The sequence below is a fragment of the Suillus discolor genome (assembly GCF_016758755.1).
Source record: "Suillus discolor strain FC423 chromosome Unknown F5147scaffold_457, whole genome shotgun sequence".
NCBI lineage: Eukaryota > Fungi > Basidiomycota > Agaricomycetes > Boletales > Suillaceae > Suillus > Suillus discolor.
In genome coordinates this window covers 1-15,463 of record NW_024541704.1, presented here as the reverse complement: position 1 = coordinate 15,463, position 15,463 = coordinate 1, and the positions used below count along the sequence as shown (strand labels likewise).

Here is a 15,463-nt window from a genome sequence, read left to right as displayed (position 1 = left end):
AATTGTGTTACTCCCCTCCGAATCAACAGACTGCAACATATTCTTCACCCGGGCCAGTCCTTGACCATTCCAAGTCGCTCAACAGCTCAATCTCGTGGATGATGTTCTCCGGCGGCTGCTTTCCCTTCACGACATCGAGCATCGTTTTATTCGAGACGACGTAAACCCTTTGATCAGGCATATTGGCACTTTCCAGGTTGTCTTTCACGCTCTGGCGCGTCTGTTGAATGAACTGCTCCTGTGCAGCCCGGTAAAGCGTCTTCTTCCGGTCCTCACTCTCATCATCGCCGCTGTAGTAGCCCATATCGTTCATGATGTTACAGATATGCTGATCTGCCTTGGAGCGCACGATATACGTGGGGATCTTGAAATGCTTGCAGTTCGCGAGGATGGCGATGTCGGTCATGGTGAAGTGATTGTCGAACAACACGATGATACCATCAAAGACATAAAGTTCTTTGGCATGGAAATACTGCCAGTCTGGGATTTTGAGTGTGCCTGCGCCCGGGATGTCGTACCAGGCATATATTTGTTCCATGTTGGAGCTGGCGTATCTGGCCGTGACCAGCATTGTCTCTGTGACACCAGTAGCAGCAGATCCGGTGTCCTTATTACGCAAACCACGGAAGGCATTGATGAGAGATGATTTCCCTCCTCCTGCCACCCCGGTTACTGCGATGTGGAAAAGGTCCTCGTCATATTGCACTCTCTGCCTAGCGGCGCTGACTTCTTCAGGTGTGGGAGTCACCACAGGTTGAATGCCTTCTTTCAACTTCCGTTCAGCCTCCTCCTTGGCAGCATTAGCCATCTTTACTCGCTCTTCTGCCACTTTCTTTAATGCGTCGGTCGCCTCCTGGTCAGCAGTTGCATCCCTCTCTTGTAATTTCTCGACATGCTCCTGAGCAGACTGAATGTCCATGCTCGCTCGTTTTTGAATAGCAGCCCATTCCGCCTGGACCAGCGCTATCATTTCCTTGTGAAATTGTACCTGCACGGCTTCCTTAGCAGCCCGCTCAGCCTGCAACGTCGTTACCATCTCCTTGTATACCTGCGCCTGTGCGGCGAGCTGAGCCTCGGCAGCCTTTTGCTGTGATTTTTGATTTGCCTGGATGATCTTTATTAACGCAGCCTGCGCAAGTTCTACATCCTTGCGAGCCTGTTCAGCCACGGCTTCTGCGTGTGGACGTGCTTCTCTTTCGATGAGGGATGGAGTCGCTCCCATTCTTGATTGATAGAGAATCCTGTTGATCGTTATGTCGTACGATGGCTTCTATCTTTCGAGCTGAGAAAGCTTACTGTTTAAATGTATGCTATGCTTCAAAAATTGAATCTAATGGTGTTGATTCAGAATGGGTGCTGTGGATTCACGCCAGGTCACAGCGAAGAGGGGCATTTCCAACCAACCCCTATCCCAGAATGGATGCTCGACGCCATCACTATCTGCACGAGGTCATAACGTTCACAGATTTATCTCACGATGTCGGAGGCACTGGATCGCGTTGCATCAGAATGCGATACCTTTCGTCGGTTCATACTAGAAATCTCAATTGCAAATCCTTTGTAATTCTAAGTATTCAGTCGGATGGAAGTCAGTCATTCGCAATCAGTAAGAACATGTACATGTGGAGAAGTAACAACATCAGCACAGACGAAAAACACATAGGAAGAACCGAATATGCAAGTCTGGAATCAAGATCGGTCACGAACGGTATGATCATGCAGTACTGTGCCATATTGTGGTGATCTGTCTCTCACAGACTGTGCTCAGATTGCGAACTGGGTCTACCATCACATCCCTGGTGCATCCAAACACATTGTCAATTGGCTAAACTGTGCTACCTATGCGCATGTGTGCACTATTGTAGTTGCAAAACGGAAGAGAAATCAACTCCAGGAGATATTTTGACTGAACGTCGCTCAGCAGCAGTTGACATGGACTCCGAGTCACTTTCCTACTCCTGAAGAGGAAGCAAATGCGATACTCCAGGCGGCCTGGCTTGACCCCTAACCCAGCTATGATCTGTCTGCGATGGATGTCGACGTTGATTTAGAGTGCCTTGGTATACTCGAACAGCGAATGTTCGAACTCTCGTTGGCCGCAGGTGCTGCAGGGAATGAACAATGGGGAAAAGATGCTGGCACGCACCAAGATCGATGGAACCCATATGAGGGTCTCCCCGAGCACTGGAATCATGGTGACCGAGATCTGTATGCACCAGAATTTGAACGGGGAATGGATGTGCGTCATTTTCATATTCACGGTGGCGGGAAGTGAGCCCGAAGTCGTTAAGAAAGAAAAAGCCCAAACCACGGCCACGGCCAAGGAAGGTACATGGAAGTACTTGACGTGCGCGAGGATGAGCGTGCTGTTGTGCTCGCCTGTGACTGGGTGCGTGATATCTATCAATTTATATATGAGGCGACGATGTCAGCGAACGAGCGGGCTCGGCCTGAAATGAAATTACCTCGCGCGAGGCTCTTATTTTGCACCTGAACGCAAGTCCATATATCTTATGATGAAGGTGCACACGTACGCATTTCTCCTTTGTCAGACCGCTGAAAGCCCACTCGTTGAACTCAGGAGGAGTGTCTATGGCAGTCGCATTTGCATTCTCGACGAATGCCTCGCTGATGATGTTCATGGCGAATCCTTGGTTGCTCTTCAAGTTGGTAGCCGTGTCTTTCAGGCGGCCCACAGCGTTGTGGTTGACTGGCGGGTAGTAGGGTTGATTCCATCTGGAGGTGAAGACAAATTGCCAGGCAAGACCGCAGAGGTGCATGAATTGCTGAGAACAATGCACACTATGGATACTTGGTAAGAAGGTGCGATAGTGCACAGCCACCAAATCTCAGAATTACCACCCTGCCGCACTCTACCGCGTCACTACCGCACCCATGAAGTACTACCTCCCCTCAACAGACTGCCGCACCATGTTCTTCACCAGACCAAGTCGTTCAACAGCTCAATCTCGTGGATTATGTTCTTCGGCTGGTTTTCTTTCACGACATCGAGTATCGTCTTATTCGAAACGATGTAAACCCTTTGGTCGGGCATATTAGCACTTTCCAGGTTGTCTTTCACGATCTGGCGCGTCTGCTGAATGAACTGCTGCTGTGCATCCTGGTAAAGCGTCTTCTTCTGGTCCTCACTCTCATCATCATCACTGTCGTATCCCATATCGTTCATGGTGTTACGGATGTGCTGATCTGCCTTGGAACGCACGATATACGTGGGGATCTTGAAATGCCTGCAGTTGGTGAGGATGGTGATGTCGGTCATGGTGAAGTGATTGTCGAACAGGACGATGATGCTGTCAAAGACATAAAGTCCTTGGGCATTGAAATACTGCCAGTCTGGTACTTTGAGTGTGCCTGCGCCCGGGACGTCGTACCAAACATATGGGTGTTCCGCGTTGGGGCTGGGATATCTGGCCGTGACCAGCATTGTCTCGGTGACACCAGTAGCAGCAGATTCGGTGTCCTTATTGTGCAAACCACGGAGGGCATTGATGAGAGATGATTTCCCCGCTCCTGCCACCCCGGCTACTGCGATTTGGAAAAGGTCCCCGTGATATTGCACTCTCCGCCTAGCGACGCTGACTTCTTCAAGTGTGGGAGTCACCACAGGTTGAATACCTTCTTTCAACTTGCGTTCAGCCTTCTCCTTGGCAGCATTAGCCACCTTTACTCGCTCTTCTGCCACTTTGTTTAATGCATTGATCGTCTCCGCAGTCACATCCATCTCTTGCAATTTCTCGACCTGCTCCTGAATAGACTGAATGTCCATGTTTGCTCGTTTTTGAATAGCAGCACATTCCACCTGGAACACCGCTATCATTTCCTTGTGAGATTGTACCTGTATGACTTCTCTAGTAGCCCATTCAGCCTGCGACGTCGCCAGCATTTGCGTATATGTCTGTGCCTGTGCGGTGAGCTGATCCTCCGCAGCCTTTTGCTGTGATTCTTGATTTGCCTGTGTGATCTTTATTAACGCAGCCTGGGCAACTTCTACATCCCTGCGAGCCTGCTCAGCCACGCCTTCTGCACGCTGACGTGCTTCGAGGAGGGATACATTGACTCCCATTCTTGATCAGTGGTTAAGTGGACCTGTTATTCGTCATGTCGTATGATAGCTTCTATCTATTGAGCTGAGGAAGCTTACTGAAATGTATACGCTGTGCTTCGAAAATTGGTGTTGATTCAGAATGAGTGCTGTAGATTCACAAGAGGGGCATTTACAACCAACCCCTATCCCAGAATTGACGCACCCTTGATCTGCACGAGATCATACATTCATCTCACGATGCATCGGAGGCACAGGATTGCGTTGCATCAGAGTGCGATACCTTTCGTCCGGTAGATCTTAGGTTCATACTAGAAATCTCAGTTGCAAATCATTTGTAATTCCAAGTATTCAGTCGGATAGAATTCAGTCACTCGCAAGCAGTAACACATGTGGAGAAGTAACAACATCAGCACAGAGGAAGAAGCATATGAAGAAGTTGAGAAGAACCGAATCTGCAAGTCTGGAGGTCATGGAGGGTATGATAACGGAGCAAGAGTCCAAAAGAAGAAATGTAAGAACTGTATCATCATAGTCGCCCCTCAGGCCTCAGGCCTCAGGCCTCAGTACTCAGTCACGTTGTCCTCGCCTGATCTGGGCTTCTCGGATCATGTCACTCAACAACTCAATCTCATCGATGGTCTTCGGCTGCTTTCTTGCCAGAAAATCGAATATCATTGTATTCGACGCGACATCGAGCATCGTTTTATTCGAAACGATGTAAACCCGTTGGTCAGGTATATTGGCATCTTGCAGGTTGTCTTTCACGCTCTGGCGCGTCTGCTGAATGAACTGCTGCCGTGCAGTCTGGTAAAGCTTCTTGACCTTGCTGCTATCATCATCGTCGCTGTCATACCCCATATCTTCCATAATGTTGCGGATGTGTTGATCTGCTTTAGAGCGCACGATATACGTGGGGATTTTGAAACGTCTGCAGTTGGTGAGGATGGCGATGTCGGTCATGGTGAAGCGATTGTCGAACAGGACGATGATGCTGTCAAAGACATAAAGTCCTTGGTCGTTGAAGTACTGCCAGTCCGGGATTTTGAGCGTGCCAGCGCCCGGGAAATCGTACAAGACAAGAGGGTATTCTGCATTTGGGTGAGGGTATCTAGCCATAACTAGCGTTGTCTCGGTGACGCCAGTGGCAGCGGCTCCGATGCCCTTATTACGCAAACCGCGGAAGGCATTGATGAGAGATGATTTCCCTCCTCCTGCCACCCCGGCTATTGCGATGTGGAACAGGTCCTCGCGATATTGTACTCTCCGCTTGGCGGCGCTAACTTCTTCAGGTGAGGGAGTCACCACAGGTTGAATGCCTTCTTTCAACTTGCGTTCAGCCTCCTCCTTGACAGCATTGGCTACCTTTACTTGCTCTTCTGCCGCTTTCTTCGACACGTTGGCTGCCTCCTGGGCGACAGATGCCTTTCTCTTCTCCTCATTGGCAGCCTCCTTTAGTTTCTTGGCCTGCTCCTGGGCAGCCTGGGCGTCTCGTCTGGCTTGCTCTTGTACAGCAGCAGTTCGCTTACGCTCCTCCTCTGCTTGCGCTGCTTGCTTCTTTGCTTCCTCGCTGGCGGTACGAGCAGCAGCTTCTGCCTGTAAGCGGGCTTCGTTGGCAGCGTGTTCGGCTTCAGCCATCGCCTCCCTTTCCTTACGGGCCTGAGCCTCTGAGGCTGCCGCGGCTTCCTTAGCGGCTTGCTCAGCCGCCCTAGCCTCTTCCTGTATTTTTTGATTCAACCTGTTGAGCTCAGTGATCTGTTCTTCGGCAGCCTTAACATCCTGTCGGGCTTGCTCTGCCTCAGCCTCAGCCTTCTGGCGCTTTTCTATCTCCTCGAAGGATGGATTGGGCTCGTCTGGGTCCGTAAAACACATCTCAGTTTGCTCAACAATGGTAATGCTTGGCCCTGTTAATGGTCACGTCGCATGATGCTCTCATCTCTCGAGCTGAGAAAACTTACTGGTGTGCGTATGCTTTGGAAAGAAAAATCGGCTGACAGCGCTGTTCAGAGTAAGTCCTGTAGGAACGAAGAGCCGATCCTAGACTATAGAATATAATGTCTGCCTTGAGGCGTTTCATATTGTGCCGCATACAGACCAAGAGAACGACTAAATGCGGCCAAGCGCTGATCATAAGTTACCCAGGGCTATGGGTTGTTCCCCATCCGGAGGATTGCATGAAGCGTGACCTGGAGGCAATGAAGTGTGGAAAAAGTTCTGTGCATGAAAGTTGGGAATGAGTTACCAGATCTGATCAGATTGAACGACGAATGTATGCGTACCTCACAATTGAGAGACAGCATGATATGTGGCAATTTTTAACGTAAGACATTTTAATGAGTGACCAGGTGAGGCATCACCTAACGGGTGCACCGTGAACTTGGAGAGCCAGTGTTCGAGTAGATATCGATGAGGTTTGCGACTGTCACAGAGGTATAGCGTATTCTGGGAGTAGGGCCACGCTCCTACCCAGCGGACGGTGGGGGTCCCGTCCTAGTACAGCTAGATAGTTTAGTACATATCAATAGAGCAATTTTCTCTCACCTGCCATAATTCAAACACCGAACAGTGCTTGGAAGAAGTTCGGTGTTTGAGGTGAGAGAAAATTGCTCTATTGATATGTACTAAACTATCTAGCTGTACTAGGACGGGACCCACCCTCGAAACGTCCGCTGGGTACACCACCAGTTGCCGGTTTATCAATGACCAATATTGTGCGAAAATTATTTTGAGGACCCGGTTTGTTCCCAGAACTCTGGCTATAATTGGGGTTTTGTGGATAAATAATGAATTTGTGCCATAAAGGTTGCAAATTTGTTGTTCAGTGGGGAAATGATTCTGATGTCTGATAAAAATCAGTCATATATTGCACGTACACAACACAGAGTTCATCCAAATATCACACGCGCTACATATGGAGTAGCTTGGGGTGAGTTATGCGTGACAGGTTTAGAAATGAGATAGCTTGTAGATATCCCATCAATATGCCCACTATCTTTGCCTCTGACTGCCACATCCAGAGACCACACGTCATAGCTTCGAAAAATGGATCTGTCGAGTGGTTTTCGACACAGGCGTCATCCAAACTGTTCGAGTCAAAACCTTTAACATTGGCGTCCATACTTGAAATACAACAAAGAGTTTGATATGTACAGTAATACTGACGGGTATCATTGGCCTATACATACTAACATGTGATGACAGACACCATGGCAGGCTTAAAAAATCGGACAACAAAAACAGATATCAAGCCAAGGAAATGAGGGGAAAGGGATAGAAGAGCGCTGCGTGTCTACAAAATTCATTCCAGATATCACTCACTGCATCGTCCTGGGCCAGAACCTCCTCATCAGCGCCATAGTCGTTTGAACGCTGTAGCCACTCTTCGATGAACGATCCCTCCAGTGGAATATGAGGATCCCACATCGGCCACTTGCCCATCGGGAAAGACGGATAGGCAGCAACGAAAGCCAGCCAGAAAGCGTCACGTCCCCATGTCCATAGCGATGATTCTGTGTCTACTTCTGTGGTGACCCATTCTTGAATTCGCTGGGCGACTGTTTCCCAATCTGCTCGATTGACATAGTCGAATGAAGGCGGGAGCGGGAGGAATGATATAGTGGGTTCGCCAACGTTAGACATATCTGAGGACAAATTCGACTTTGGCATGATGTAAGTAGGCCAACAGTTGAACAAATGTCATGTACACTTACATCATCCGAGCCTCCTGAACAGTGTAGCAAGCCACTGCGATGGCGCAAGTCTAGCGATGCAACCTCTATGACTGGTGTGGTAAATGTTCCGTATTCCTCATCAATAGATACTGATATGCGGACAGGCTAGCGTCGACTTGTGAGGAAGCCTCGAGGAAAGTTGATGAAGATACATACAATATCGCTCCTTTCCAAAATCTGTCTCGGAAATGTCCCGGGAAAGCAGACAGTGAGGCACATTGGTTGGAGCGAGGCATGGCTGTCTGTATAATGAATGCCAGGGTAGATAGTGGAAACTTTGGTGAGTGATAATGTGGAATTCATACCGACGTCGATGAAGCAACGACGATCAGCTTGAATCATAATAGCGAAGGCGTGAGAGATTGGACTTGTCGAAATTTTGAATGTGCACTATCACGTGATTGCTCACATCCATCACCAGCGTGCTGCACAACACTGTCCTCGACAAATTGCCCAGCATGCTTGATGACATCATCGACGGCTATAGTATGTGTATTTCTTTTATCAACTCCTTGCTTATCTATTTAAATGCTATGTGGTATCTACAGTTTTACGATTCTGCGATGACGGTACAGATCGTGTCTTTTGCACCGCATGCCCTCAAAAACAAGGCGCCTATCGTGTCATGTCACGCCGCCATGCTGAAAAGCACTCAAAGCAAGATATGCACATTCGCCGTGCCGAAAACATCAAGAAAAGGCTTTCTGAGACCAGAAAGCCACGTGTCTCTGCTGCAGCGCCTGTTAGCCCTGATCCTTCACTCTCCCCTGCTGGTCACGATAACTTCAGCATCGATTTCGATTGCATGGATAATACATCTATCGACATGCAAGCTGATAGACCGTCCATGGTGCCTGAGACAGATTCTGAGTATCCGTTAGCGGATCTCTGGAATCAGATCGTCAGCAGTCGACAACTCCAGCTTGATGGCGAATTCCCGGACCTGTTTGCTGAACTTCAGGCGTCTGTTGCCTCGGGACACATTGCCATCTCAACGCCCATAGTTCCCACAAACAAAATGTGTGAACTTGTCGACGACAGTGCATCTGACTTCGGTATTGAAATTCCTGGTAAGTTAACCATCTTTCCTGCGCTCTACAATCCGATACTCAGCAGTATTTTTAGACGACCCGCTTCTTGAACCGGCAATCAAAAACTTAGTTGTCTCTCCAGATCATCCCTTGTATCCTTGGCCATCGAAAGCGGTAAGCTTTCTTCATTGCACGCACTTATTTAATACATCTAACAGTATCAAGCATTTCATCACATCTCTTTTGTTTAGCTCCCCACGCCTTCCATTCTCTGAAGTTCAAAAGAAGGCGGTCTTGAGCTGGGCCAAGGAACTCGGTGTCCGAAATCTTCCTTCGCTTGGCGCGATGAAGAAATGCCAAAGTCACCTGCAGTATCTCGTTGGCGATCCGACTGAAAAGGTCACGTCTCACTCCGGCAACACATTCTACATCAATAATATTGCGAAAGCAATTGCGAAGGTTCGTGGGTTGGATCTTTGCGCTGATGCAATGTTGATATAATTCATAGGACTATGCTAATCCTCTCACCCGCCTCGCGATGCAGGACTATCCGGAGGATGGCGGAAAGGGCATGTCGCAAGTATTCAATGGGAGGAAAATGTTGCTCGATCTCCCGTCGCCACCAGCGGTTCAGGTGAACAGGACCGTGTACTTCACGGATGAATTGTTGCAGGAGTCTTCGGGAGGTTATTTCATTCCAAACCGATTCTTTCTAGCTGCTGGTGACACCCCCACTGATACCACCGAATCCTGCGATAAAGTGCTATATGCATTGGGTCGAGCTGCTCAACGGACAGAGGTACGCAGTCATCTATGTAACGTGTGCTTGTCCTCAAATGTTTGTCAGGCTGGGTTCATTGTAAGTGACGAGGAGGAGATCATCCCTACATCTATGTTTACACGCTCGTTTGGAGACATTGCTGCAACCTGTGGCGAGCTTGATTGTGGGCTGACGGGTACGTTCGGTCATGCTTTTACTAGTGACTATGGAACTAAAATGTGGTGCAGCATCTTCCATCAAGTACGCATCACTTTCACCCAATCCGCTGCGAGAAAAGTCGAAAGGTCGAATGGTGTATTCCGTTCCCTTAATCATTTTTATGGATGACGTTTCAGGCAATATCTCGAAGCAGTGGAACAAGCATCACGCTATATACATGTCCAACACAAATTTGCCTCGCGAGATGCTCGAAAAGGAATTCTTTGTGCGATTTGTTTCGTCCTCTCCTCATGCTCCGCCCATGGAATTGATGCGGGCCATGAGAGAATCCATCTCGTACGTCGTTCTACTTGACATTTGTATTCTAGTATTGCTAAATGCATGTAGTGATGCAGCACAATCTGGCGTCATCGTGTGGGATTGCAAGTACAACGAGGAGGTTATGCTCATTCCATATGTGCTATTTCTCGCTGGAGATAATCCGATGCAGGCTGAAGAATGTAGCCACGCGGGCCTCAATTGCAACTATTTCTGCAGGACATGCAAGGTTGGTGGAACAAAAGAGTACAAGGAATCTGAAGCTGGCTACAACACCATTTTTACGGTATGAACATCTTTCCCGTATCTTCCATGTGACTTACTAGTGCTTGCAGTCAGGCAATCTACGAACCCCTGAGAAGACACTTCAAGAGATTCAACAACAGTTCGAAACTGCCTTCAAATCAGGCGCCATGACCAAAATCCAGAACTCCGTTTCATTGACTGGTGTGCGAGATTCGAGTTCAGCCTTGATTCTCAGTGCGTTGGTCGAACTTGGAAAGAAGCTTCGAAAACGTACTGCGGGATCACAAGCTCTGCCCGAAAATGAAGTCGAAGTCGCCCTTCGAAAAGAATTCGAAGAACTCTTGAAAGGCGGACAACTCGATGACATTATCAATCCCCTACTGGGAACGGATGGTAAGTTTTTTTTTGGTTACCATACGTCTCTTGCTTAGCTTGAAATTCCTACAGGGTTGGATATTCATATGGATACTCCTACTGAAATCCTTCATACAATACTTCTGGGCGTCGTCAAGTATTTTTGGGGGCAGACAGTGTTTCTTCTCGAGAAAGCGAAGTTCCTCCACATCTTCCAGTGTCGGCTCGAGTCCATTGACAAAGACGGCCTCAACGCTCCCTGCCTGAACGCAGACTATATCTGCCACTATAAAGGTAGTTTAATTGGCAAGCATTTCAAAAGTTTGGTGCAAGTTATGCCATTCATCATTCACGACCTTGTTCCTCTGCCGATCCTCAATGCCTGGACAGTGATTGGTGAACTCGTCGTGCTTGTCTGGCATACAAAAATTACAGATACGGAAGCATATCTTGTGAGTTCGATGCACGTTCTATTCGATAGGCTTGTCTGATACCCTTGCGAGATAGGCAATACTGTCTCGAACCATCGAAGATTTCTTGAATGTCACGACACAATGTGCACCGAGCATCCTGATAAGCAAACCAAAGTTTCATTTCCTCGTCCATCTTCCTGCGTACATTCGGCGTTTCGGCCCTGCGATTGTTTTTTCAACTGAGCGATACGAGTCATTCAATCATGTATTCCGTTTATCGTGCATCCATAGCAACCGACAGGCGCCAAGTAGAGATACTTGCAGGATCTTTTCACACCAGGACACGGTCAAACATATCGCTACTGGCGGATACTGGTATGATCCCACAGTCAAGAAATGGGTCTGTGCGGGAGTACAGGTTCTATGTTACCTTGACGAACATCCTGAACAAGCAAAGCTTCTTGGCATACCGAATTCGAGTCATAATCCTCCAATACCTGGTCAGTCTAATAACATGCGCTATTACTATACTAATGATGTACAGGTTCAGGAAAAATTGAAACCACTACTCCCACTGCGACACAAAAGTCAGTGCGAAAAGACGTGGTCCCGTGGAGCACTACTTGTTGTGCGAAGATTCTTGGGACTGCTCGGCCCGGAATCGAGCTTTATCAGGCCAAGTCAGTTGTAACAAGCGAGGGAGAACATGCGAGCTTGAATAGTCATGTTATTTTCCGACAGCCGGTGGACAGGAAGGTGAGCCAGTCTTCTTTTCTTTTCATCACAACGGCTGCTCATTGACATGGCTGTGATGCTGCTTCCAGTTGTATATTGGACGTATTCGCGAGATTCTCGTATCATCCCAGGACAGTCAAACCGCAGATCATGTTGCGCTCCAGCTCTTCACATTTGCAGCTGCTCTGCACCCATCTCTCCACCTGCCGTGCATTGATCTTACCAACAACGAGACAGTTTCAACTGGTATAGTATGTTGTGTATTTTATATGCGAGTCAAACATTCACTGTGATCACCTTACAGGACATCATTTGTGCTGTCAATATTCAACATAATTGCCTTGATTCACAGTGCACGGACATCCAACAACAACCTGTACATCAAGAACGGATAGAGACCTCTCGAACGAAGGCCACAGTCAAACACAAGTCCACGCCAAACTTTTTTCTCAATGTCTATTCCGTGCATAACTATGCTCACATCCAACATGTTGTTCCCGATACGCTTCAAGAGACACCACTTCGGGTTACCAATGCAGCTGAAGTCCGCGCTATGGCCATACGCCAACTACGAGACAAGAGAGCAGCGAAGAAAGGTGGAGATACGTCTCAACTGGCAGGTAGTGGCGAGGGTATGGACGCTCAGCCATCTTTAGCGCCACCTTCTGCCTTTGATCATGCTCCGGCTAAACCACGGAAGTCTGCACCTAAAGCCAAAGCAAAACCAGCCAAAGCAAGCGCAAGTGGCTTGAGTGTGCAGGGAAAAAGGAAGACGGCACCTACTCAGCAAAATTCGGAAGCATTGATGCAACATCAAATCGTCTTTACACCACCAATGGGACCTCCGCAACATGTTTACTCACAGGCACTCCAGCCACCCCATCCTCCACATCATTCTTTCCCTCCACCTCTGCCAATTCCTTCTCTTCCGCCCTTACATTCGTCGCCTCCACTCCACCAATCGCCACCCCCGTTGTATTGCCCTCCCCCACAGTCATATTTCCCCTCTCAATTCCATGCTCCGCCATCTCTACCTGCTCATCATATTCACCCAACTCATCGGCAAACACAAAACGTGCAGGGCACCCCAATGGATCCACTTTCTGCAGTGCAGGCCTCTAATCGCTATATGACCTTGACGCCTCGCTTTCCTTCTGACCATCCACAGCCCCGGCATACTGGCTCTATCTCTGGACCCTCCAGCTCTTCTCGTGCCCCACCATTACACCAATTTCAACCCTTCATGTCTCCAGCACACCACCCGCCACATAATGTTGAAGGCCGCTTCCCACAGCCTCACTCAGGCTATCCTCCCCAAGAATCTCAGGCTCGATATCTGCAGAGTCAGCACTACTACCCTCAGTTTGGTGCACCATATCCTGGCGGAATGTGAACTCTGAAGGTACGCACAGAATTCATTGCCGATCAGGGAGTCGCTAATCCATCAGTGCGCGACTTCTACTTACAGGCACACAAAGACCCTCAAACCATTCAGGTTAGGTGCCTGGCGGTCTAAGTTAGATGTCTGGCGGTCGTTCCATCAAGTTAGGTGTCTGGCGGTCTAAGTTTGGTGTCTGGCGGTCGTCGTTCCATCAGGTTAGGTGCCTGGCGGTCAAAGTTAGGTGTCTGGCGGTGGTTCCATCAAGTTAGGTGTCTGGCGGTTGTTCCTGTCTGCGTCTTTGCATTCAAGTGTGTGATTGGTTGGCGCTCAGATAATATATTTAGTGATTATCTCTTCCTTCCCATCATCTCCCTCCCAGCACCTTTCTCCACCCACACTTTAATATATTCTTTTTGATACTCTATTGCTGCTGCTTTTATGGGCTCGAGAACGTCTTGTGAAGAAAATATGATGTAACGACCAAATTGACGCAAGCGAAGAGGAAGCGAGGTTTCAATTCGATCAGCCACCGAACCTCTTTACCTCTTTGTCGGTCAACCTCGAGCAGAACAGTGAACTGCTCCTGTGCAGTGCGTCCACATCCCAACATCATGATGCTCCAGCGCTATCCTGTGCGGTCCAACTCAAATTCGAGAAGCACAGGTGCCTCACGTTCAGCAAATGGCATGTTAGCACCACCCACCGCTGTGCCTCGAGGCAGGAGCTGTTCGATTTCTAGTACCCAGAATAACTCTCGACCTCCTTCAGTGTCCAGATCTGCAGGACACATCAGTCGTGCACACTCACCGCTTTCCCATGCCATAACTATCAATCATGCTTCTCCAGGTCAAACTGGTGTTCCCTCTCACCGGTGTGCTTCACCAAATGACTCACTGGACGAGCCTATTAGTGCTGGCGTGCGTCGCCAGAGATCTTCTAGCACTGACTGTAACTGACCCATCAATGTTTACACCTGGACTCACAAAGCGACTCAAATTGTACGCAATGAAAGTTGCTGAAGAGAGAGGCGTCGATAAGGATCATCTCGTTGACTTCGTTGATGCAAGTTTTCTCTCAATTCTATCATGAGTCATCCCTGATGCGTCTTTAGACTGGAGGAATTGCCTATATGCTCATCGATCTTAAGGCCACCATGATGTTATTTAGTGCGGCGAACCGGAAGTCTCTCCTTGCAGAAATCAAAGAATTAATAGAATCCAAAGATTTCAAGGTACTTGTGTCTGACCGTATCAATCTATTGCCGACCTCAAACTAATCAAGCATAACACAGTCGGGTCTTCAGAACCGCCTCACGGCTTGTGTGTTATCACCTAATCTCACTGCATACGTCAACGACACACTTGAACATGTCATGGTGCTTTCAATATCCTTCTGTACAAAAGTAGCAACTGATCAGAATGACAGGAATTTATCAAGAAAAACAGCGAGATATTCAAGGTCCCGCTGTTCCTCTTTGAAGACATTGAGCTCACCGCGCAATTATCGACACTTGTCAGTGAAGCACTTTCGTGCATTCGCGGCAATGTAAAGGCTAAGGTGAGTGTTGCAAAAAATACTTCACAGAACAATGCCAAGCTGAGACTGATTCAGCTGATGTCGTCAATCATAAAACGCTCGAGTATCATAGATACCGCAAGATCACTGGCTCATGGTTGCCTAGAGGTTGATGCATCGCATTGGAATAGATACGCGTTTTTGGTACGGTGTTGTTCACTCCTGGCTGCCCGTTTTAACAATGAGACTCTATTGGCAGCGGCGCTGCCTGCGCATTTTTCTTATCGGCACTGGTAACTACAAGACCATTCCTCTACAGGATATTTATTCTCCATCCCTCCTTCCGTCCCTCCACCGAGACCTTCGTGTCAAAGTTGGTGATGCACTTGGTGTCGATGTTGGATTGGATGACTTCGACTCCGACCCCATAGTTGAAGGTGGTGGCCAAGTTGATGAGAATGGCGCAGACTGGCATGGGAGGCGTTGAAGGTAGCATGAATGGTGCAAATGCTGAAGATGGCGGAACTGATCTTAATATCAACCACGATGGCCCGGGAGATGGTGACGAGGATGAGCCTGAGAGAGATTTGTCTGGTGTGGCAGAGAAGGAGAAGTACGAACTTGACCCCAATGACTCGGGATTCGGGGGCAACTGGAAAGCGCACCATTTTCACATCAAGCAAGTTTTGGAGGTTCGTGGATGCCTCGCTTGAGGGTGTTCGCAAAATGGGAAAGG

General features: G+C 48.4%; 7 protein-coding genes across 7 annotated transcripts; 3 read left to right on the top strand and 4 right to left on the bottom strand.

Annotated features, from left to right (window-relative positions):
• Nucleotides 1-22: 22 nt before the first annotated feature.
• Nucleotides 23-1,268, bottom strand: F5147DRAFT_842550 (interferon-inducible GTPase-domain-containing protein; the record flags this gene model as incomplete). Its single annotated transcript, XM_041444423.1, has 1 exon — nucleotides 23-1,268. The coding sequence occupies exon 1, from the start codon at nucleotides 1,220-1,222 to the stop codon at nucleotides 23-25; it is 1,200 nt and encodes a 399-aa protein (XP_041284196.1). The 5' UTR covers nucleotides 1,223-1,268.
• A 764-nt stretch (nucleotides 1,269-2,032) lies between these two features.
• F5147DRAFT_546446 (uncharacterized protein) lies at nucleotides 2,033-2,206 on the top strand (the record flags this gene model as incomplete). The annotated part of the gene is made up of 1 exon (XM_041430330.1): nucleotides 2,033-2,206. A coding segment is annotated over one exon (174 nt), but the record flags the coding sequence as incomplete, so codon positions are not given.
• Nucleotides 2,207-2,365: 159 nt separating this feature from the next.
• Nucleotides 2,366-2,780, bottom strand: F5147DRAFT_646065 (uncharacterized protein; the record flags this gene model as incomplete). Its single annotated transcript, XM_041433154.1, has 1 exon — nucleotides 2,366-2,780. One exon carries the CDS (start codon nucleotides 2,778-2,780, stop codon nucleotides 2,409-2,411), a length of 372 nt encoding a protein of 123 aa, XP_041284194.1. The 3' UTR covers nucleotides 2,366-2,408.
• Nucleotides 2,781-2,938: 158 nt separating this feature from the next.
• F5147DRAFT_591144 (interferon-inducible GTPase-domain-containing protein) lies at nucleotides 2,939-5,701 on the bottom strand (the record flags this gene model as incomplete). Its single annotated transcript, XM_041432188.1, has 2 exons — nucleotides 2,939-3,696; nucleotides 4,642-5,701. The coding sequence occupies 2 exons, from the start codon at nucleotides 5,699-5,701 to the stop codon at nucleotides 2,939-2,941; spliced, it is 1,818 nt and encodes a 605-aa protein (XP_041284193.1).
• Nucleotides 5,702-7,420: 1,719 nt separating this feature from the next.
• F5147DRAFT_551278 (uncharacterized protein) lies at nucleotides 7,421-8,067 on the bottom strand (the record flags this gene model as incomplete). Its single annotated transcript, XM_041430407.1, has 3 exons — nucleotides 7,421-7,720; nucleotides 7,768-7,899; nucleotides 7,951-8,067. Coding segments are annotated over 3 exons (549 nt in total), but the record flags the coding sequence as incomplete, so codon positions are not given.
• A 532-nt stretch (nucleotides 8,068-8,599) lies between these two features.
• Nucleotides 8,600-13,224, top strand: F5147DRAFT_749213 (uncharacterized protein; the record flags this gene model as incomplete). Its single annotated transcript, XM_041440128.1, has 14 exons — nucleotides 8,600-8,757; nucleotides 8,836-8,864; nucleotides 8,920-8,999; nucleotides 9,051-9,284; nucleotides 9,334-9,585; nucleotides 9,673-9,781; nucleotides 9,834-10,101; nucleotides 10,153-10,369; nucleotides 10,419-10,722; nucleotides 10,777-11,135; nucleotides 11,191-11,596; nucleotides 11,641-11,852; nucleotides 11,921-12,082; nucleotides 12,136-13,224. The coding sequence occupies 14 exons, from the start codon at nucleotides 8,600-8,602 to the stop codon at nucleotides 13,222-13,224; spliced, it is 3,879 nt and encodes a 1,292-aa protein (XP_041284191.1).
• Nucleotides 13,225-14,046: 822 nt separating this feature from the next.
• F5147DRAFT_783951 (uncharacterized protein) lies at nucleotides 14,047-15,440 on the top strand (the record flags this gene model as incomplete). The annotated part of the gene is made up of 7 exons (XM_041442838.1): nucleotides 14,047-14,268; nucleotides 14,324-14,443; nucleotides 14,504-14,587; nucleotides 14,638-14,769; nucleotides 14,824-14,931; nucleotides 14,987-15,100; nucleotides 15,159-15,440. 7 exons carry the CDS (start codon nucleotides 14,047-14,049, stop codon nucleotides 15,438-15,440), a joined length of 1,062 nt encoding a protein of 353 aa, XP_041284190.1.
• Between the last annotated feature and the right edge of the window lie 23 nt (nucleotides 15,441-15,463).